This window comes from Natator depressus, chromosome 20, assembly GCF_965152275.1.
Source record: "Natator depressus isolate rNatDep1 chromosome 20, rNatDep2.hap1, whole genome shotgun sequence".
In the NCBI taxonomy this organism is placed as follows: domain Eukaryota; kingdom Metazoa; phylum Chordata; order Testudines; family Cheloniidae; genus Natator; species Natator depressus.
The window spans coordinates 22,445,626-22,467,880 of NC_134253.1; the positions used below are offsets into that span (position 1 = coordinate 22,445,626).

Below are 22,255 nucleotides of genomic sequence, written 5' to 3' on the forward strand. Positions count from 1 at the left end.
TCCCTAGCCTCTGTTTGCCAGAAGCTGGGAATGAGTGACAGGGAAAGGATCACTTGATGATTCCCTCTTCTGTTCATTCCCCCCCTGTTGGAAGACAGGACACTGGGCTAGATGGACCTGGGGTCTGACCCAGTCTGATCATTCTTACATTCTAACAACCTTTTATTTACTTGAAAACTGTCATGTCCTCGGTCAGTCTTCTCTTCTCCAGACTAAACAAACCCAATTTTTTCAATCTTCCCTCATAGGTCGTGTTTTCTAGATTTTTAATCATTAGTCTTGCTCTCCTCTGGACTTTCTCCAGTTTGTCCACATCTCTCCTGAAATGGGGCGCCCAGAACTGGACACAAGACTCCAGCTGAGGCCTAATCAGCGTGGAGTAGAGCGGAAGAAATTCTTCTTGTCGGTGCTTAATTTGTACTGAAAGAGGTGAGGGGACTCAAGCAATTTCTTTTACTTTCATAACTGAAGCAGCAGGCCCAGAGGTGCCAGGGCTACGAACTGCCAGGCCCAGAGGTGCCAGGGCTACGAACTGCCAGGCCCAGCGGTGCCGGGGCTACGAACTGCCAGGCCCAGCGGTGCCGGGGCTACGAACTGCCGGGCCCAGCGGTGCCGGGGCTACGAACTGCCGGGCCCAGAGGTGCCAGGGCTCAGCCCTATCAAAAATTAAGCACTGCTTGTTGTGTCTTGCTCACAACGCTCCTGCTCATACATCCCAGAAGGCTGTTGGCTTTTTTTGCAACAATGTTACACTGTCGACTCATATTTAGCTTGTAATCCCCCATGACCCCAGGATCCCTTTCCGCAGTACCCCTTCCTAGACAGTCATTTCCCATTTTGTACGTGTGCAACTGATTGTTCCTTCCTAAGTGGAGCACTTCGCATTTGTCCTTATTGAATTTCATCCTATTTACTTCAGACCATTTCTCCAGTTTGACCGATCACTCTGAATTTTAATCGTATCCTCCAAAGCACTTGGAGACCCTGCATGCCCCAAACAGCCATGTACAAATGCACCCACCTAACCAATCCCACATTCACACCTGCCCAGCTGCACCCTGGGCCCTGCACAGAGGGACTTGACCTTCACCCAACTGACTGCCCCCCCAGTCCCTTTGAATTTGGTCCTGCCCTGCCCCCCCCTCACCCCACCCTGCCCCCTCAGCTCAGCTGCTCTGGAGCAGAACCAGGCACCAACAGTGAGCAAAATAACCCCCAACCCCGCCCCACCACTGCCCCTTCCCCCCCCAAAACACCCCCACACATCACACCCCTTCCACCAACCTCACCACTCCCCCTCCCCTCCCCTTCCCCATCCCTCTTCCCCTCCCCCCAAACACCACTCCCCTCCTCACCTCCCAAATACCCCCCCCGACAACACCCCCTCCCCCAACCTCACCTCTCCCCCCAAACGTCCCCCCTACACAACACCCTCAGCCCCACCTCACCACTCCCCCCAAAACCCTCACACACCTCCCCCAACCCCACTCCCCCTTCCCCCAACACCCACCCACAAAACACCCCCTTCCCCTCCCCCAACCCAACCACTCCCCCCACCTACCCCCCCCCTTCAGCTCTGGGATTCCCCAGGCCAAACACCACCCCCTCCCCCACCAAAAACCCCTCCAAACCAACCCAACACCCCCACACAAGGCCCCCCAGGGTCATTGGCCACCCCCCGGTCTCTGCCGCTCCCCCTGTGTCCGCGGGGGGCGCTGGCCGGGCGGGGCGGGGCCGAGCTCCAGCCGGGGCGGTCCAGGGCCGGGCGGGCGCAGGCAGCCGCGGGCGCTGCGGGACAGTTCGGGGCGGCCCGGGCGGGGGTAGCGCAGCCGAGATGCCGGGCCCGGGCGGGGAGTAAGTGGGGCGCTCGAGGGGCTCCACCCCCCCCCCGGGGCGGGGGGCAGCCAGGGGGGTCCTGCAGCTGGGAAGAGGCTCAGCCGCGGGGAGGGGCCGGAAAAGTTTGGATCCGAACTTGCAGGGGGGCCTACCCCCAAGTGGGGGGGCTGGGCGGGGGGCTCTGGCGCGGGGGGATCCCGAGTTTGTTGTTGTGGCGGGGGGGGGGGGGGCAACTGGTGTCTATAACGGGCGATGAGCCCACGCCGCGGGGTATTTATAGGGGAGGCTCTTGGCACCGGCTGGGGTGAAACACGATCCCCGCACGCGCCCGGGACTGGCACAGAATCAGCGTGGCAGAGGGCAGCCCCGCCCCCAGGGGGCCCCGGCGTGGGGGGGACACAAATTCCTAGGCTTGTCCCCCCCAGCGGTGCGGGACACAGACCGTTGTTGGGTCTGTTCCGGACCCGGGGCCCGGACTCGGGGCCCGAACCCGAGGCCCGCCTGTGCCGAGAGGCCGGGCCGTAGCTGGCAGCGGTAGCAGGTCTTTTACCCTCTGTGTGTCCAACTCCCCCCCCCCCCCCCGCATCGGCTGCTGTGACTCCCAAATCCTGGGGGCCTGGCTGAGAAACCCACCCCCCATTCCCAAGCTCCAGGGGCCTGGCTCCAGGTCCCTCCCCCACTCCTCCCCCAAGACACCCTGTGGCCTGTCTGTAACCCCCCCACACTCTCCCCCACACTTTAGTGCCTGTCTGTGATCCCTTCCCCCACCTCAAACCGCAGGTCTAGCAACGATTGCCTCTCTGCTCCCCCTTCAAAATGCAAAGTGCTCTAGTTTTTCTTGCATCCCCTTGCCCCCCCCCCAAAGTTGGGCTCCCAGACCCCCCTCAGCTCTAGGATTCCTCAGGCCAGGCATGTTAGGTAGGGTTCGGGTCTGAAGGCCCCTCTAAAATTGACATTCTTCCCCCCCACCCCCAAGGAGTCCCGGCTCCCAGGCCCTGCATCTCCCGCTCTCCCCTGTCTGAAGGGCCCGTGGGGGGCTGGCTCTGTTTCCCTTGGGGAGGGAGACCCTCTGACCCCTCTCCCCTCTGCAGCCCCAAAGGGGAGGATTACTCCACGGCCATCCTGCGCCAGAAGCGTCGGCCCAACCGGCTCCTTGTGGATGAGGCGGTGAATGAGGACAACAGCATTGTTAGCCTGTCACAGGTACGGCTCCCATGCCACATGGAGACCCCTGCCCCAGCCAGCCGCCTGGCCTGCCGAGAACCGGAGCCCCTTCCCCCGCAGGGAGGCAGGTGGCCTAGTGGGCGGAGACTGTGCAGAGGGGTCAGCTGGGGGGACACAGGCTTTGCTCTGTAGCTGAGCCGAGGCTCCTGGGAGCTCCCTGCTGCATCCCGGGACACTCACTGACCAGCAGAGATTGAACCTGGATTCCCCTGCTCCTAAAGCGCCTGCCTTCTGAGCTCTGTGAGAATCCCCTGTTGCTAGCAATACAGGGGCTAGGACCCATAGCTAGGCAGGCTGGATTCCCGCCAGGAGAGAGTGAAGGTAACACTTGGGTACACATCCCTACGCATGTGTATACATATCCACATGCCATCTACATACATGCACCCCCACCCACACACCATCTACATGCACCCCCATGTGCATCATGTACCCTCCAATGCACACACATACATCATGTGCATACACTCATTATTCAAACACTGCACATGCATAAACCATGCATGCATACACACCTCCACATACCCCAGGCGTGTATACACACCTGCACGCGTAGTACCCCATGCATGCACCCATTGTGCACATCCACGCTCCAAGCACACACACACCATGCAATCTCACATAGGCACCATGCAGGCATACACCACACACACACAGCCCCAACATACCCTATGCATATGCACACACCATGCACACACACTGTGCACACACCATGCACATACGTGCTCCAAGCACACACCCCATGCAGTCTCACATCTGCGCCATGCACATTGTTACTCCTGGGGGAATACTGCATCACTGTGCGTGTGCAGAATTCATGGTCTCCGCAGATTTCTTTGCTTCCCTGCAGAAAAATTACTTCTGATGGGAGAGCAAAGGGAAGCCACAAGAGCAGTCACACGCCCCTCCCCGGCAGCACAGGCGGGTCGGTTCAGGTGCCCGGAGCAGCCAATAGAGATGTAAATCACCACTGGGGGTGTGTGAAGGGGTGGGCAGTTGTGTGTGTGTGTGAGGGAGAGAGAGAGACACTCTGTACCTCTCCCTCACTATTACAGCACACTCAGCATGGAGAGTCAGGGCTTCAGGGAATGTCTGAGGAAGCCAGCGTGGCACAGGCGGTGCCCTCAGGCAGAGCAGAAGTAGCAGCCTGCCTGCTTAGTGAATTGTTCCCATTGTCTTTGTGAATTCCCCTGGGAGTATAAAACAGGTGTTATAAGTTTTAAGGCTCTTTTACATGGCCAGAGTGGTGTAAAGGACAGTCTGGCCTTATAAATGCTTATGGTGCTTTAGTGATTAGAACTGGTCTACATTTTTGGACTGAAAACATTTCTTATCAAAATGTGCTCCATGAACTGTTTGCTACTGACCTTTCTGGAGATGGTCAGTAGCCAGTATAAATTGTGAGTTTGATTCCCCAGCCCTCACTTGCTCTTCAGTTACCTATGATGTAACACTGAACATATGGCTGCATCTATTTGTTGACTAATAAGTAGAAATAAAGCGTCAAACCTAGCTACGTTACTATTAAGCAAGGGGATTTGGGGATTTCCTCCAGTGCTCCCCACTCCCATTCTCCATCTATTGTATTGTAGTTTAAATAAATTACCTACATAATTGAAACCAGCATGCGTTATTTTGACAAATAAAATATGCAGAATTTTGCAGATGTTTTAAAATATCATGCGCAGAATTTTTAATTTTTTGGCGCAGCATTCCCCCAGGAGTAGCACATGTACCATGCACATACCCCCGACACACCCTTTGCATATGGACACACCATGCACCCCACACATTCTGCAAACGCCCCCATGCCCCGTGTGCTCCATCACCACCTGTCTCCATTGCAGACCAAGATGGAGGAGCTGCACTTGTTCCGGGGTGACACAGTGCTGCTGAAGGGCAAGAAGCGCCGGGAGACGGTGTGCATTGTCCTCACCGACGACTCCTGCCACAGCGAGAAGATCCGCATGAACCGCGTCACCCGCAACAACCTCCGCGTGCGCTTGGGTGACGTGGTGAGGTGAGTGCCGGGTGGGCCCCTTCCCTCCAGCTCTGCAGCTAAAAAGGGGCTGGCATGCTCAGGGTGCGGATGGGAGACTGAAATTGGGAATCCCTGGGGTGCTGCAGGGAGCGCCCTTCTGTGACGCCACTCAGGGTTGGGTGGCACCTCACTACCACCTGCCCTTAGCAGGAGGAAACCAGGTCTGTGCCTGCTGGGGTCAGATCCCCAACTCCCCCAGTCCCGGTCAACACAGTCACTCCCTTCTCTGCCTATGCAGGCCCCGCTGGCCCTCTGCGGTGGAGCGAGAGGCACACGGCAACCTCCGTGCGTCCCCTGGGAGAGCTCTGCCCTGGCTCGCTGAACAATCACGGATCCGCTGCTCTCAAAGAAGCAGCATACCCGGCTTGGCCTCAGGTCACGCCCTGCTTCACACTGCACTTTGTCTGCAGTGACAACAAACCAAAGTTCATTTAACAAAGGGAAGAGATTCCCAGGGGAGCAAGTAGAAATATTTGGGAACAAATGGTTACATGGCAAATACAATTATAACTCACATTCTAGAGCCTAGACTTGTTCACCTCGATCCTTTCGTGTCATAGAGAGTGAAGTTCACCCCAGAGTCCTTCTGGCGTTTTTCAGCCAGGCCTAGCTGGGAGCATGAGACAAACCGTGCTGCCAGCTGGTCCCCTGGTCCAGAATGCTGTGTCCCTTTGCAACCCCCAAATATATATATGAAAACGGTCCTTTGATGGTGGAGAACATTGGTCTTGGTTAGCTGGTGGCCCCTTATTGAAATAGACTTACACTGGGAGACACACAGTAAGTAAGTAAGTAAGTAACCCCAACTGTCCACACAACGTGATGGGGTCTAAATGAGCTGTTACCACTCAAGAAAGGGATCTTGGAGTCACCGGGGATAAGTCTCTGAAAACATCCACTCAGTGTGCAGCGGCCGTCATAACAATGAATGGACTGTTAGGAACCCCTAGGAAAGGGCTAGGTAGTGAGAGAGAAAATATCCCAACGCCACGCCATGGTGCGCCCACACCTTGAATACTGCGTACAGCTCTGGTCACTCCGTCTCCAACAAGAAAAAGGTACAGAATGAGGGTGACAAAAATGAGTAAAGAAGTGGAACAGTTTCCATAAGAAAGGAGATTGAAAAGACTTGGGCTGGTCAGCTTAGACCAGAGACGACGAAAAGGGGACGTGACAGAGGTGTGTAATATCGGGAGCGGTGCGGAGAAAGGGATGAGGGAAGTGTTACTGGTCCCTTCACAGAACACAAGAACCAGGGGCAGCAGGTTTCAACCAGTGGCTCTGAACCTTTCCAGACTACTGTACCTCTTTCAAGGAGTCTGACTTGTCTTGCGTACCCCAAGTTTCCCCTCACTTAACGACGACTTGCTGACAAAATCGGGCATAAAAATACAAAAGGGTCCCAGCACGCTCTTGCTGACAAATGGCTGGCTCTCTCATTTTTACCAGGTCATTATAAAGTAAATCAATCGGAATATAACTATTGTACTTACATTTCAGTGGGTAGTCCACAGAGCAGTATAAACAAGTCATTGTCTGTCGGACATCTTAGTTTGTCCTGACTTCGCTGGTGCTTTTTATGTAGCCTGAAGTAAAACTAGGCAGGTATCTAGATGAGTTGATGGACCCCCCGGAAGACCGCTGCGTACCCCCAGGGGTACGGGTACCCCTGATTGAGAGCCACAGGTTTAAAACGAAGAAAAGGAAGTACTTTTTCACACAACGCACAGCCGACCTGTGCAACTCGTTGCCAGGGGCTGTTGTGAGGGCCTCTAGTATAACTCGGTTCAAAAAAGAACTCGGTAAGTTCCTGGAGGACAGGTCCAGCAATGGCTATTAGCCAAGATGGTCAGGGACGCAACGCCATGCTCTGGGTGTCCCTAAGCCTCTGACTGAGAAGCTGAGACTGGATGAGGGGATGGATCCCTTGGCTATTGCCCTGTTCTGTTCATTCCCTCTGAAGCACCTGACAGGCCACTGTCGGAAGATGAACCATTGGTCTGACCCAGCCTGGCCGTTCTTATGTTCTTAATACACAGTGACCAGCCCGAGAGAGAAGCGTCCACTTCCCTCTTCCTGAACAGAGCCTGCCCGAGGCATGTTGCCTCCTTGGGCCCTGCCTTTAACGTCAAGGCTTTAAGATTGTAATGTCCGGTGCAGATGCATCAATCCGGGATATTATCCATGCCCATGTTTTGCAATGTCTCTGAGGGCCAGTGGGGTATTCGCACTCAATAGAGACCTCACATGCCATGCTTGGATGAATCATCGTATGGGGGGCTCAGTTAGGGGTAGTCGCCGCAGCAGTCAGCACCGGGGGCTCTGTGCTGCAGGGAGCGGGGGGCTCAGCAGGGGGCGCTGTGCTGCGGGGAGCGGGGGGCTCAGCAGGGGGCGCTGTGCTGCAGGGAGCGGGGGACTCAGCGGGGGTGCTGTGCTGCGGGGAGCAGGGGACTCAGCGGGGGTGCTGTGCTGCGGGGGACTCAGCGGGGGCGCTGTGCTGCAGGGAGCGGGGGCTCAGTAGGGGGTGCCGTGCTGCAGGGAGCGGGGGCTCAGCAGGGGGCACTGTGCTGCGGGGAGCGGGGGGGCTCAGCAGGGGGGGCCAAGTTGCGGGGAGCGGGGGACTCGGGGGAGCTGTGCTGCAGGGAGCAGGGGCTCAGCGGGGGGCGCTGTGCTGCAGGGAGTGGGGGGCTCAGTACGGGGGGGCTGTGCTGCGGGGAGTGGGGGGCTCAGCAGGGGGCGCTGTGCTGCAGGGAGTGGGGGGCTCAGCAGGGGGCGCCGTGCTGCAGGGAGTTGGGGGCTCAGTAGCGGGGGCCCTGCTGCAGGGAGCGGGGGGGCTCGGCGGGGGGCGCCGTGCTGCGGGGAGCAGGGGGCTCGGCGGGGGGGCGCCATGCTGCTGGGAGCGGGGGCTCAGTAGGGGGCGCCGTGCTGCAGGGAGTTGGGGGCTCAGTAGCGGGGGCCATGCTGCAGGAAGCAGGGGGCTCGGCGGGGGGGCGCCGTGCTGCGGGGAGCGGGGGCCTCGGCAGGGGGCGCCGTGCTGCGGGGAGCGGGGGCCTCAGTAGGGGGCGCCGTGCTGCGGGGAGCGGGGGGCGCCGTGCGGTGGGGGGCTCGGCGGGGGGCGCCGTGCTGCAGGTGCCGGGCTGAGCCGGGGTCTGTCCTGCAGCATCCAGGCCTGCCCGGACGTGAAGTACGGGAAGCGGATCCACGTGCTGCCCATTGACGACACCATCGTCGGCCTGACCGGGAACCTCTTTGACGTGTACCTGAAGCCCTACTTTCTGGAGGCCTATCGGCCTGTGCACAAAGGTGAGCCGGGGTGGGGGGAGCCCTGAGACCAACCCCCCCCTTCCTGGGATGACGGTTCGGGGGGCAGCTCCCTGTGGGGGGCAGCGCGGGGCTGGCTGTCTTACCTCTTTTAGGGGAGGGTGGGGAGGCGCCCAGCCTGAAGTGGGTTGGGTAGGGCTGTCCCCCAACAGGGGGGCTCCCGCCAGGTGTGGGCTGGACTCCCCCCTCCCCCCAGCTGGCTCGGTAATGACGTCCCCTCCCCCACTAGGTGACATCTTCCTGGTGCGTGGCGGGATGCGGGCCGTGGAGTTCAAGGTGGTGGAAGTGGATCCGAGCCCCCACTGCATCGTGGCCCCCGACACCGTCATCCACTGCGAGGGTGAGCCCATCAAGAGAGAGGTGGGTGCAGCCATGGCCCTGCGCCCTTCTGCAGGTGCCCCAGAGACTGCTGGATCCGGGGGGGCGGGAAAAGGCCCATGGTGCTGGATCCGGGGGGGGTGCGGCGAGAAGGGCCTATGGTGCTGGATCGGGGTGAGGGGGAGAAGGGCCTATGGTGCTGGATCAGGGGGAGGGGGGGAGAAGGGCCCATAGTGCTGGATCTATGGAGAGGTGGAGCAGGGCCCATGGTGCTGGATCCTGGGGGAGCAGGGTGGGTCGGGGCTGGGTCCCAACGGGGTGGCGGCAGTGTGGCTGTCTGTGGGGATCAGAGTCTGGTCCCAGAGTGGGAGGGAGTGGGTGCTGGTCCCAGTGTGGCTGCCAGGGTTTTGGGAGGCCGGCTTGGTCGCACGGTGACCCTGCCCGTCACCCGCGCAGGACGAGGAGGAGAGCCTGAACGACGTGGGCTACGACGACATCGGGGGCTGCCGGAAGCAGATGGCTCAGATCAAGGAAATGGTGGAGCTGCCCCTGCGCCACCCAGGGCTCTTCAAAGCCATCGGCGTCAAGGTACCGTGAGCCCGGCAGGGTGGGGCCACCTCATCCAATCCCACAGCCAAGCAGATCTCACTGTTAGGACATCCCTGCATGAGCAGCCCTGCGCTCCTCCCCAGAGGCAGCTGCATCTCCGTGCAGGGCAAGGGATCCCTGTGTAATCAGCCCCAGCACTCTGCCCTTTAAGCTGCTTCCCCCCCATCTCAGAGCAGTGGGGTCAGGCTCTCTGCAGACTCAGGCAGCAGCATCGTGTCCGTGACACCCTCTGTCACATTTTCTACCTTTTCCTCCCAACCACGAGGGCTGGCAACATACTTCTTAGCAGAAGCTGCAATCCTGATGTCGTCCAGGACCCCATTTGCTGGGTCCCCAGACACGGGCTTCAGTCTGGCCTGGGTGCCCCCAGAGCCATCTGGAGGGTCCCCCTCCCTCTGCACCCCAGGACAGGACCATCTCAGCTTCGATTAACACCGCAGTCACCTCCCTCCACCACCTCTCCTGACGGGACACTGGGTTTGGGGGCATCCGCCCTGCACGTCGCACACGTGCCCAATGCAGCCTCCTTGGGCAGTTTTCCCATCGGGTGCCTCTTGCCAACTGAGTCTGTTCACTCCTCAGCCGCCCCGAGGCATCCTGCTGTACGGCCCCCCCGGCACCGGGAAAACGCTGGTGGCCCGAGCCGTGGCCAACGAAACAGGAGCCTTCTTCTTCCTCATCAACGGTGAGAGACGCCAAGCAGGAGGGGGGCAAGGGGTGGGGGGCCCGTCCGTCCCCACACGTCTGGCCATCCTTCCACGTGTCCGTCTGTCCCCAGGTGTCCGTCCGTCCGTCCCCACGCGTGCCTGTCTGTCTGTCCCCACGCACCCCCCTCTCTCTCATCTTTGGCATTTCTCATGCACCCCTCGCTGTGGTCTCTGGCTGCCCTCCCTCTGTGCTGCCCGCCCCGCAGCACCCACCCTCCCTCCTGGTCCGCTCTGCCAGGGGTGGGCTGGGTGCCCTCAGTTTTTCCCTTCGTCCCGGCACTCTCCCATGCTGGTGTGGTGATGCTGCCCGGTGCAGAGCCGGGCAGCTGGCATAGAGGCCCCATTGTGCCTTGGGTTTTCATGGCTTCCTGACCCCTTGCTGGGGATTCCCTTCTGCTCTGAAGCATGCGAGTGACTGGCCCCTGCCATGGCCCTGCAGGCCGGCATCACTCCCTGTATGAATAGCCATGCGCCTCACCCCAGCTGATTCTCAGTGCCAGGCAAGGGATCCCTTTATAAAGAGCCCTTGCCCCCGCCCAGGTCCGGAGATCATGAGCAAGCTGGCTGGCGAGTCAGAGAGCAACCTGCGCAAAGCCTTTGAGGAGGCTGAGAAGAATGCGCCGGCCATCATCTTCATCGATGAGCTGGACGCCATTGCCCCCAAGAGGGAGAAGGTGAGATGGGGCAGGGGATCCCAGTATAAACAGCCCCCATGCCCCACCCCAGTGGCAGCTGCATCTCAGCATCAGGGAGGGATCATATGTGAACAATCTAACCAGTCAAGGTTAAAGTTGAGGGAGAAATAGTCGATGTTATTGTCATGGATCCACAGGCCCAGTGCTCTCGCATGGCCCTGGGAGGACTCCTTTAGTGCATCAGCCCCCTTGGGGGCACACTGTCACTGGGGTCAGCCCCTTGGCTTCCCCACCTCATGGGACCGAACCTCTGAGCCGTCAGCACCCCTGTGTCACGCCAGGAGCTCCCTGCAATGAGTCCACCTGGATTGGACCCCTGAGGGAGACTTGCAACCCCGGTTTCCTGATTCTGGAGTGACTCTCAGCCAGCGGTGTATAACAGCAGGGTTTATTAAGGAACACAGCTTAGAAAGTCTTTAGTTAACATGTTTCAGAGTAACAGCCGTGTTAGTCTGTATTTGCAAAAAGAAAAGGAGTACTTGTGGCACCTTAGAGACTAACCAATTTATTTGAGCATAAGCTTTCGTGAGCTACAGCTCACTTCATCGGATGCATACTGTGGAAAGTACAGAAGATCTTTTTATACACACAAACCATGAAAAAATGGAAATTCACTGAATGCATCCAATGAAGTGAGCTGTAGCTCACGAAAGCTGATGCTCAAATAAATTGGTTAGTCTCTAAGGTGCCACAAGTTCTCCTGTTCTTTTTCCCTGACCTAGTTATCCACAGAGCTCATGCGGGAAACTGAGGCACACACAAGACTCATCCAAAATATTGTGAAAAATTCTCATTCTGTCACAGTAATATTTCAGTCGGGCTTTTGACACAGTCCCGCATGAGATTCTCATACGCAAACTAGGGAAATGTGGTCTAGAAAAAAATACAATAAGGTGGGTGCACAACTGGTTCAAAGATACTCAAAGAGTACTTATCGATGGTTCGCTGTCAAACTGGGAGGGTGTGTTGAGTGGGTCCCGCAGGGGTCAGTCCTGGGTCCGGTTCTAGTCAATATTTTCATTAAATATTTGGATAACGGAGTGCAAAGTGCGCTGATAAAATCAGCGTCGGACACAGGCTGGGAGGGCTGCTAGCTCCCAGGTTTGGAGGCCAGGTTTGGAATTCAGAATGACCTTGACAGATTGGAGAGTTGGTGGGAAATCAGCAAGATGAAATTCAGTAAAGACAAGTGCAAAGTACTTCACTCAGGAAGGAAAAATCGACTGCACAACCAGAAAACGGGGAATACCTGGGGAGGCAGTCGTAGTGCTGGAAAGGAGCTGGGGTTCTAGCGGAGCACAGATCGAATATGAGTCAACAGTGCGAGACGGCTGTGAAAACGGCTGATCTCGTTCTGGGGTGTAGGATTAACAGGAGTGTCGTACGTAAGACACGGGAGGTGACTGCCCCACTCTGCTCAGCACTGGGGAGGCCTCAACTGGAGTCCCGTGTCCAGTTCTGGGCGCCGCGCTTTAGGGAAGATGTGGACAGGTTGGAGAGAGGCCAGAGGAGAGCTACAAACATGATCAGAAGTTTAGCAAACCGGATCTATGAGGAAAGGTTGAAACCTGCACGTTTAGCCTGAGAAAAGACGTCTGAGGGGGACCTGAGAACATGCTAAGGGCTGTTACGAAGAGGACAGAGATCAGTGGTTCTCCGTGTCCCTGGGGGGTAGGACAAGAGGCAATGGGCTTAATCTGCAGCAAAGGAGATTTCGGTTGGATATTAGGCGAAACTTTCTAACTCCAAGGGGAGTTTGGCTCTGGAAGAGGCGACCAAGGGTGGTTGTGGAGTCCGCATTATTGGAGGTTTGTAAGAACAGGTTGGACCAACCCAGGGACGGGCTGGGGTTACTTGGACCTGCCTCAGTGCAGGGGCCTGGACCTGGTGACGTCTGGAGGCCCCTTCCTGCCCCCATCCCTAGGATTCTGTGATCATTGATCATAAAGAGGGGCCGTGTCATGTCTGCTGGAGGCCCCAGGGCACACGCACGCGTGTGTGCACCCGCCTGACCCTGGCTGGCTGGTGTTTCTCGCTGTCTTGCTCTGATGCCAGCTGCCCTGATTTCCTGCTTTGGCCGGGCAACAGGGGTTGGTATGGGGTGGAGCGAGCCTGCTGCTGGCAGAGGTTAGGGTTTATGGGATTTTACAGCTCCAGATCCTCCTGCTTCATCTAGGATGTGAGGCCAACGGCTCCCAATCGGAGAGGGAAGAGCAGGGAGTCCTCAGGGGCATCCTCAGTCTGGCACCAGGGGGTGCTGTGCTGCTGGGCAGTGCCCTGTCATTAGACGGTGCTGAGTCCATGGCTCAGCCTGGCCCAGAGCTGGCTGAGCAGCAGGGAAGTCCCGGGGCCCCGGACACTGGTGCTGTGGAGTCTCCCTGTTCTCAGCCCACCCCCCTCCCCTGTTGCAGACACATGGCGAGGTAGAGCGCAGGATCGTGTCCCAGCTGCTGACGCTCATGGACGGCCTCAAGCAGCGGTCCCATGTCATCGTCATGGCCGCCACCAACCGGCCCAACAGCGTGGACCCCGCCCTGCGCAGGTTTGGTAGGTGCCCGGGTGTGGGGCTGCAGGGACATGGGGACCCCACCCAGGGCCCTCACTCTGGGAGGCAAGTAAATCCCGGACTGAAAGTCCTGGCTTCCTGTCTTCCCCCTGCTGCTGCACTAGCTGGGGATAGAACCCAGGAGTCCTGGCTCTCAGCCCCTGCTCTAACCACTAGACCCCATTCTCCTCCCAGCACTGGGGGTGGAACCCAGGAGTCCTGGCTCCCAGCCCCTTCTGCTCTGCTTGCTAGCCCCCAGCCCCCGCTCCTGGGGCATGATGGTTCCACACGCTGTGTATGTTTGCGAGGGGCTGGGCTGAGACCCCACCCCCTCTCCTTCCCCAGGGCGCTTTGACCGTGAGATCGACATCGGGATCCCAGACTCAGTCGGGCGCCTGGAGATCCTGCAGATCCACACCAAGAACATGAAGCTGGCTGAGGACGTGGATCTGGAGCAGGTGAGAGGGTGGGGCTGGACGGGGCTGGGGGAGGGAGAGCTGGGGGGTTGTGTACATGGATGTGGGGGTGGGGGCAGCTGTGTGGGGACTGGTCTGTATAGATGGGGGGAGGGTCATGTGTGCTTGGGGGGAGGGTGGGGCAGGGGAGCTGTGATCCCTCCCCTGTGGCTGGCTGGCCCCTCCCCATAGCTCCGTCCCCAGCTAGTGCCTCCCCACCGTGGTCCCCTGGCTGGCCCCTCCCCACAGCCCACTGCTCTGTGGCCCTGTTCCCTGGCTGCCCCGTTCCCTGGCTGCCCTCTCCCTGTGGCCCCGTTCCCTGGCTGGCCCCCATGGCCCTGTTCCCTGACTCGCCCCGTTCCCTGGCTGCTCCCCCGCCCCCCGTGGTCCCGTTCCCTGGCTGGCCCCCATGGCCCTGTTCCCTGACTGGCCCCATTCCCTGGCTGCCCCCCCTCCCCTCCCGTGGCCCCGTTCCCTGGCTGCCCTCTCCCCGTGGCCCCGTTCCTTGACTGGCCCCATTCCCTGGCTGCCCCCCTGTCCCCTCCCCTCCCATGGTCCCGTTCTCTGGCTGCCCTCTCCCTGTGGCCCTCGCCCCGTTTCCTGGCAGCCCGTGGCCCCGTTCCCTGGCTCATCTCCCCCTCCCGTGGCCCCGTTCCCTGGCTGGCCCCCGTGGCCCTGTTTCCTGACTGGCCCCATTCCCTGGCTGCCCCCCCTCCCCTCCCATGGCCCCGTTCCCTGGCTGGCCCCCGTGGCCCTGTTCCCTGACTGGCCCCGTTCCCTGGCTCCTCTCCCCCCTCCCCTCCCGTGGCCCCGTTCCCTGGCTGCCCGTGGCCCCGCCCCCCGTGGCCCCGTGTCAGGCGCCCTGTGGCTGCAGGTGGCCAGAGAGACGCACGGGCACGTGGGCGCGGACCTGGCAGCGCTGTGCTCCGAGGCGGCGCTCCAGGCCATCCGCAAGAAGATGAACATCATCGACCTGGAGGACGACACCATCGACGCTGACATCCTCGACGCCATGGCCGTCACCATGGACGACTTCCAGGTAACCTGGCGACCCTCCCCTGGGCCCCGCCCCTCCTCCCCAGCCCGAGGCCACGCCCCTCATGCTCTTCCCCCCTGTCTCCCCCCCCACAGTGGGCGCTCAGCCAGAGCAACCCGTCGGCGCTGCGGGAGACCGTGGTGGAGGTGCCCCAGGTCTGCTGGGAGGACATTGGGGGGCTGCAGGAGGTGAAGCGAGAGCTGCAGGAGCTGGTGCAGGTGAGTGGGGGGGCTGCACCCGCCTTGCCCAGGCTAAGCAAGGATCTGCCCGTTTGGGGCTTGGATGGGACTCTCCCTCCTCCATGCCAGCCCCAGTGCCACAGTGCAGTGCTAGGGGGTGCTGTGCTGCAGCGGGCGGGGTCGGGGCTGTGACAGGTTGGGTTACAGAAACCCCCTTGGGAACTGCCACCTGGTGTGTTGAGATGACCGCTGAGCCCATTTTCCCTGGCAGCCTGGGACTTCAGTACCCTGCCTTGTTTGAGCCAGACACGCCAGCCTGCTGCAAACACGGACCCGGGTCTGAGCCACGTCCCCCACAAGCTGCCGGCTTAACTGAAAACAGCTTAAGAAGTGTTCCTGTCTCCAACACCCAGATGCCCAGTTCCCAGTGGGGTCCAAACCCCAAATTAATCTGTTTTACCCTGTATAAAGCTTATACAGGATAAACTCATAAATTGTTCACCCTCTATAACACTGATAGAGAGATGCACAGCTGTTTGCCCCCCACCCAGGTATTAATACATACTCTGGGTTAATTAATAAGTAAAAAGTGATTTTTATTAAATATAAAAATTAGGATTTAAGTGGTTCCAAGTAGTAACAGACAGAACAAAAAGAAAAGGAGGACTTGTAGCACCTTAGAGACTAACCAATTTATCTGAGCATAAGCTTTCGTGAGCTACAGCTCACTTCATCGGATGCATCACATAAGCTCACGAAAGCTCATGCTCAAATAAATTGGTTAGTCTCTAAGGTGCCACAAGTCCTCCTTTTCTTTTTGCGAATACAGACTGACACGGCTGTTACTCTGAAACCAGACAGAACAAAGTGAGTTACCAAGCAAAATAAAATAAAACGCGCAAATCTAAACCTAATACAGTAAGAAAGTGAATACAGATGAAATCTCACCCTCGGATGGTTCAATAAGCTTCTATCACAGATTGGACGCCTGCCTAGTCTGGGCACAATCCTTTCCCCTGGTACAGCCCTTGTTCCAGCTCAGGTGGTAGCCAGGGGATTTCTCATGATGGCCACCCCCTTTTTTCTGTTCCACCCACTTATATATCTTTTGCACAAGGTGGGAATCCTCTGTTCCTCTCTGGGTTCCCACCCCTCCTTCTTATATGTCACTGTAAGACTTCCTTACCCACTTGCCAGCACACAGACTTACCGGTAAACAGAGCCATTTACAACCAATTGTCCTGGCTGATGGAGCCATCAAGATTCCCAGCCACCGTTAATGGCCCACACTTTGCATAATTACAATAGGACCTCAGAGTTATAGTTCACATTTCTAGTTTCAGATACAAGAGTGATACATTTATACACATTGGATGAACACACACGGTAGATTGTGAGCTTTGTAATGATACCTTACAAGAGACCTTTTGCATGAAGCATATTCCAGTTACGTTATATTCACACTCATTAGCATATTTTCATAAAACCATATGGAGTGCAACATCACAGGGGCTCAGGAGGGGGCACTGTGCTCCAGGGGGTGGGGTGGGGGCTCATCAGGAGCCTCTGCTGCAGGGAGCGGGATGGGGGGCTTAGGAAGGGGCGCCGTGCTGCAGGGGGCGGGGTAGGGATTCAGCAGGGGGCGCCGTGCTGCAGGGGTGGGTTCACCGGGGGCGCTGGGCGACAGGGGGCAGGGTGGGGACTCAGTAAGGGGTGCTGTGCTGCAAGGAGCAGGATGGGGGGCTCAGCAGGGGGTGCCGTGCTGCAGAGGGCGGGGTGGGGGCTCAACGGGGGCGCTGTGCTGCAGGGGGTGGGGTGGGGGCTCAACGGGGGTGCCGTGCTGCAGGGGGCGGGGTGGGGGCTCAGTAGGGGGCACCTCCATGGTGCAGTGAAGGGAGGGGGCGGTGCCGGCTTTCTGGGCCCCCCCATCCCTGATCCCTGACCCCTCCCCCGCAGTTCCCGGTGGAGTACCCGGACAAGTTCCTGAAGTTCGGCATGACGCCATCACGGGGTGTGCTGTTCTATGGGCCGCCCGGCTGCGGCAAGACCCTGCTGGCCAAGGCCATCGCCAACGAGTGCCAGGCCAACTTCGTCTCCATCAAGGGTCCCGAGCTGCTCACCATGTGGTTCGGGGAGTCCGAGGCCAATGTGCGCGATGTCTTCGACAAGGTGCGTGGGGCATGGAGCGCTGGCCCGGCTGGGCCTTGGGGTCCCCCCTCCCCCTCGCACTCAGCCGGGCCTTGGGGGCTCCCCCTCGCACTCAGCCGGGCCTTGGGGCTCCCCCCTACCTGCCTGGCTGGGCCTTGGGGTCCCTCCCACACCTGCCTGGCCGGGCCTCAGGGTGCTGGGGCATGGGGGGGCCTCTCTACTGCTCCTACCCATGAGCCCTGGCTGCAGGGTCTGTGTCGCCCCCTCAACCTGCAGGGGATGATGCCTGCACAGCCAAAGGGGCGCAGGTTTGGGGGGATTCCTGCTAATCGGGGGAGGGGAGCTGCATGGTGCCCCAGCCTGACCCAGCAGCAGGGGAGCCCCTGTCCCAGCACTGCTGTTGCAGTGAGTACCCCCACCCCCGCCCTGGGGCTCCCTTCTGTCCCCCTCCAGGTGTCCCCCGCCAGGCCCGCACCTCACTGTCTTCCCCGCTCAGGGGCTCCCTGCACACCCTGTTTTCTTCCCCCTCGGGAGCTCCGCCCCACGCCCCACTCTCTCCCCCTGCGCCCCAGGCTCGCCAGGCCGCCCCCTGCATCCTGTTCTTCGACGAGCTGGACTCCATCGCCAAGGCACGGGGGGGTGGCGCGGGGGACGGCGGGGGGGCAGCCGACCGTGTCATCAACCAGATCCTCACCGAGATGGATGGCATGACCAACAAGAAGACCGTCTTCATCATCGGGGCCACGAACAGGTGAGACTCCCCCAGACACCCTGCTCTCCAGGCCTGGGCTGCTGGGACCAGGACAAGCCCCTTTGTGCCGCCCTGCTGCGTGCTCCTGCGCCGTGGGGAGGGGCCTGAGGACCGTGCCCCCCATCTATATGAGCTCGGGAGAGGCACCCTGGGGGCAGGGGTGGGGCAAGGTCCCTGAGAGCAAGGGGGCAGGGTCCGTGGGGTTGACAAGATCCCTGGGGGCAGGAGATGGGCAGAGGGTGAGCAGGTTCTGTGGGGGTGGGAGAGGTTCCTGGGGGCAGGGGGGGCAGGGCAGGCTTGGTGGGGGAGGGTTCCTGGGGGCAGGGGGGGCAGGGCAGGTTCCTTGGGGACAGGGCCCTTGCAGGGGACAGGGTCCCTGGGGACAGAGGGTGAGCAGGCTCTGTGGAGGCCGGGGAGGTTCCTTGGGGACAGGGGGGTAGGGCAAGCTGCACGGGGGTAGGGGAGGGTCCCTTATGGGGGACGGGCTTCCTTGGGTTTGTCTCCTTTTCTTCGAAATCCAGTTTCACTGGAGAAGCTTTGCGCGGCCCTAGTACCCGTGCTCCCCAGGGCTGCTCCAGGGCCGAGGGACGCCAGCGGTGGGGGTGGGTGTATGTGGGAGCTGCCCCCTCTCTGGAGGTGCCCCAGGACGCCCCCTGGGGTGGGTGCCGGGCAGGGGCTGAGGCTGTGTCTCCTTGTCGCCTCCCCCACATCCCCAGGCCAGACATCATCGACCCAGCCATCCTGCGCCCGGGGCGGCTGGACCAGCTCATCTACATCCCGCTGCCTGACGACACCTCCCGGGCGGCCATCCTGAGTGCCAACCTGCGCAAGTCGCCGGTGGCTGGGGTGAGTGAGCACGCCAGGCCTCGCAGCACCTCCTCCCCCAGCCACACGGCGCTCTGGTCTCGTACAGCCGCAGCTTTGCCAACTCTCAGCACTGGAGCCTGAGACTTGCGCTCGTTTCTTCCCTAAATCCCCAGCTCCCGGACTCACGGGAGTACAGGGGAGCCCCTCGGCTTTCACGCCCGCAAAGAAATCGTTTTCTAGCTCTTGTGGCTGCAGAGCGGAGCTGGAAAGCGTGAGCCCAGGAGGCAAAGGAAGAGAACCCAGCTTGCATTGTTCAGTATTTAAATCTCGGGATTTTTAGGTTAGTCTCATGAGATTTCCCCCAGGCCTGACGCGTGAGGTTTCCACGCTTGGGGTCAGCAACACTGGGGCGGCTTCCTAAACCCACCCTGTGGGGAAATTGGCACACTCTGTGTGTACCCATGGGAAGAATGTGTATGTGGGGGGTGTATGTATGTATCCACCCCAAGGCAGATCCTATCTGTGTGTCCCCTCGCCTGACCCCCAGATAGATTGTGTGTGTGTGTGTGTGCCTATCCCCACCCCAAAGCAGCTCCCTTGTGTGTGTGTCTCTGGCCTAAGGCAGCTCCCATGTGTGTCCATGGGCACACAGAAGTGGAGCTGCTCACCCACACCCAGAGGCTACAGGAGAAATCCTTCTCAGAGTTAGGCTGTTTTCAGTCCGGTTTAAACATGTGAGGGCCAGTGAGGCGGCTCCAGATTGCTGTGTTACTGGGAGCAGAGTCTGGCCCTTCCAGGCCTAGCCAGGGGTGGCATTTGCTGGGGGGCAAGGGCCCCACCCCATGGACAATTTCTAAGAAGATGAAAAAAACTATAATTTGCATCTAAATGGTTCCATGGGACTTTTTTTCCAGCAGAAATTTGAAAACTGAAGAATTTCAGTCAAAAACCAAAATATTTGCATTCTGAAGGCTGCCGTGGTGCCTCATGAATCCTTTCGCCTCTCTAGGCTGGGCTCCCTGGTCAGACTACATCTCCCATGATGCACCACGGTCTCCCTTCTTGGCAAGAGGAAGTGGTGCCTCATAGGAGATGTCATCTGGCCGGGAAGTCTGGTCTAGAGAATGGGGACGTGAGACTACTGAACTACGTTCCCCATGATGCACCATGGATTCCACCCTTGGTGAGAGGTGGGGGGGTGCATCATAGGAGGCTGTGTCCTTGGTGCATCATGGGAGATGTAGTCTGCCCACGAAGCCTGGTCCATAGAGGAGAATGGGGATGTGATGCAACCCAACTACAACTCTCATGAAACAAGGGGGTGACATTTCAAAATCAAAATATTTGGGGTTTTTTTATGAGGAACCCAACTTTTCTGCGGGAAATGGACGCTCTAGATGGGGAAAAATGGCTTTGTCCAAAATCTGATTGTCTGAAAAGGGTTTAGATGGACGGTTTTGATCAGCCTCATGCTCATCCCAGGAATGACTGCCTTTCCCCCCTTTGCCCCCCTCCAGCCCCTGACTGGCTGTGTCTCTCCCACCCCCCTGGAATGTGACCCCCCCAATGCGCTCTTTGTTTCCCTCCCATCCCCTGACTATCTCTCTCTTCCCTCCCCCCGCAGGATGTGGACCTGAACTACCTGGCCAAGATCACCCACGGGTTTTCGGGTGCTGACCTCACTGAGATCTGCCAGCGTGCCTGCAAGCTCGCCATCCGCGAGGCCATCGAGATGGAGATCAAGATGGAGCGGGAACGCCAGAGCCACCCGGATGCCGTCATGGTAGGGGGGGGACCTCACAGGGCAAGGGGGCAAACCCCTCCCTGCTGCAAGGCACTGGGGGGCTTGAACCCCCATCTCCCTGACAGTGGGGCAGCTGCACAGCCTGAGCTACCCCCTCACTGGGGGGGTCCCCTGAGCCTTGGCTTCTGCCCCCTGGGGCGCCCCCACCAGGCCGGTGAGAGTGGAGCAGGCCAATCACATGGCCCTTGTTTGCTGATGGAGCAGCCTGGGTTGGCTGATCAGGGCCAGACCGGGCGTGACCGTGTCATCCATCCCCCTCCCCCCTGGGCAGGAGGACGACTACGACCCGGTGCCCGAGATCCGTCGGGATCACTTTGAGGAGGCCATGCGCTTCGCCCGCCGCTCCGTCAGCGACAACGACATCCGCAAGTACGAGATGTTCGCCCAGACACTGCAGCAGAGCCGCGGCTTCGGCAACTTCAGGTAGGGAGCAGATCCCCCGGCGTCGTTCTCGGCCCCAGGACCCCGCCAGCCCTGCCCTCAGCCCCCTGGGATCCCTTCAGCTCCCTGGGATCCCCCCAGCCCTGCCCTCAGCTCCCTGGGATTTCCCCCCAGCCCTGCTCTCAGCCCCCTGGGATTTCCCCTCAGCCCCCTGGGATCCCTTCAGCTCCCTGGGATTTCCCCCCAGCCGTGCCCTCAGCTCCCTGGGATTTCCCCCCCAGCCCTGCTCTCAGCCCCCTGGGATCCCCAGCCATCCCCCCAGCCCTGCCCTCGGCCCCCTAGGATTTTCCCCCTTGTCTGTCTCCAGCTCTTACAATCCACCTACCTGCCATCACCCCCCTGGGATCCCTCCAGCCCTGCCCTTATCTCTGGGATCTGCGCCCTCCCCAGGACTACCCCAGCCTTAGTCTCAGCCCATTGGCCTTGCTTTCACCCTCAGCCCCTGGATCCTCTGCCCGCTCTCCCCCTGCCCCACTAGCCCAGCCCCCCCTCACCGCCCCCCCCGGTGTCGCGCTCAACCCCGGGAAGAACGGCCCGCCCGTGGCCAGCACAAGGGGACCCCAGGGCTGCTGGCTGTGCCAGACGATGCCTCCGCCTGCCTGTGCCAAGGGCAGGGCTCCCTTCCCCCATCCCACTGAGCCAGCCCCGCTCTCTCCCCACAGGTTCCCAGCTGGGAAGCAGAGTGGGGACGGGGGCGCCGACGGCGCAGGTGGCTCCCGGGAGGGCGACAACAGCCGGGGCAGCCTCTTCCAGGCGGAGGGGGACGACGACCTCTACAACTGATGGGCGGGATCACTGGCCCCGCCCCCTGCACCAAAGCATCAGCTCCGCCCCTTGTACCAGACAGCCCCGCCCCTTGCACCAGGGCATCTTGTACCAAAGCCTCGGCTTTGCCCTTTGCACCAGAAAGCTCCGCCTTCCCAACCAGACAGGCCCGCCCCCTGCATCAAAGAGCCCCGCCCCTCGCTCCAGAGAGCTCCGCCTTTCCAACTGGAAAGCCCCCCCCCCCCCCCCCCCTTTGCACCAGAGAGCTCTTCCCGAGCAGGCAGCCCCACTCCCCTGCCAGCTGCGATTCCCCGCATGCCCCAGTTGCTCTTGGTTGTGTTCTTTTGTGTGGTAACAAACCCAGGTGTCCCAGCCCCCCCTCAGATCACGGGAGCCCAGCGTCCTGCGGACTCCTGTGACTTTGGAGAAAGACCCCCCCGCCCCCACCTCTGTGGCCCTCACCGCAGCCTCCCACTCAGGATTACAGCTCTGGCCAGCCATGGGGCTCCTCCTGCCAGCAGCTGCCCCCAGGCCGGACGTATCCTGCGGGCTGTGACACTGAGTGCGCCCGCC

General features: G+C 59.9%; 1 protein-coding gene across 2 annotated transcripts; it reads left to right on the forward strand.

Annotated features, from left to right (window-relative positions):
* Positions 1 to 1,742: 1,742 nt before the first annotated feature.
* On the forward strand, positions 1,743 to 21,891 carry LOC141975159 (transitional endoplasmic reticulum ATPase-like). Of its 2 annotated transcripts, none has more exons than XM_074935355.1 (18): positions 1,743 to 1,854; positions 2,928 to 3,039; positions 4,908 to 5,080; positions 8,262 to 8,404; positions 8,652 to 8,782; positions 9,197 to 9,328; positions 9,932 to 10,034; positions 10,597 to 10,730; positions 13,163 to 13,298; positions 13,642 to 13,754; positions 14,626 to 14,790; positions 14,883 to 15,005; positions 16,923 to 17,135; positions 17,687 to 17,865; positions 18,582 to 18,711; positions 20,297 to 20,455; positions 20,748 to 20,899; positions 21,580 to 21,891. In XM_074935355.1, the coding sequence occupies exons 1-18, from the start codon at positions 1,835 to 1,837 to the stop codon at positions 21,698 to 21,700; spliced, it is 2,439 nt and encodes an 812-aa protein (XP_074791456.1). In that variant the 5' UTR covers positions 1,743 to 1,834; the 3' UTR covers positions 21,701 to 21,891. The 2 variants fall into 2 exon arrangements, with proteins under 2 accessions (XP_074791456.1, XP_074791457.1); XM_074935356.1 differs by lacking the exon at positions 1,743 to 1,854 and adding an exon at positions 2,359 to 2,377 and having other exon boundaries at positions 21,580 to 21,890.
* Positions 21,892 to 22,255: the final 364 nt, after the last annotated feature.

Excerpts from the sequence above, each read along its gene's own strand:
- LOC141975159 (XM_074935355.1), top strand. The coding sequence starts at position 1,835 with ATGCCGGGCCCGGGCGGGGA. Across the intron at positions 8,783-9,196 it reads GTGAGCCCATCAAGAGAGAG|GACGAGGAGGAGAGCCTGAA; the intron begins GTGGGTGCAGCC and ends TCACCCGCGCAG. Across the intron at positions 18,712-20,296 it reads GCAAGTCGCCGGTGGCTGGG|GATGTGGACCTGAACTACCT; the intron begins GTGAGTGAGCAC and ends CTCCCCCCGCAG.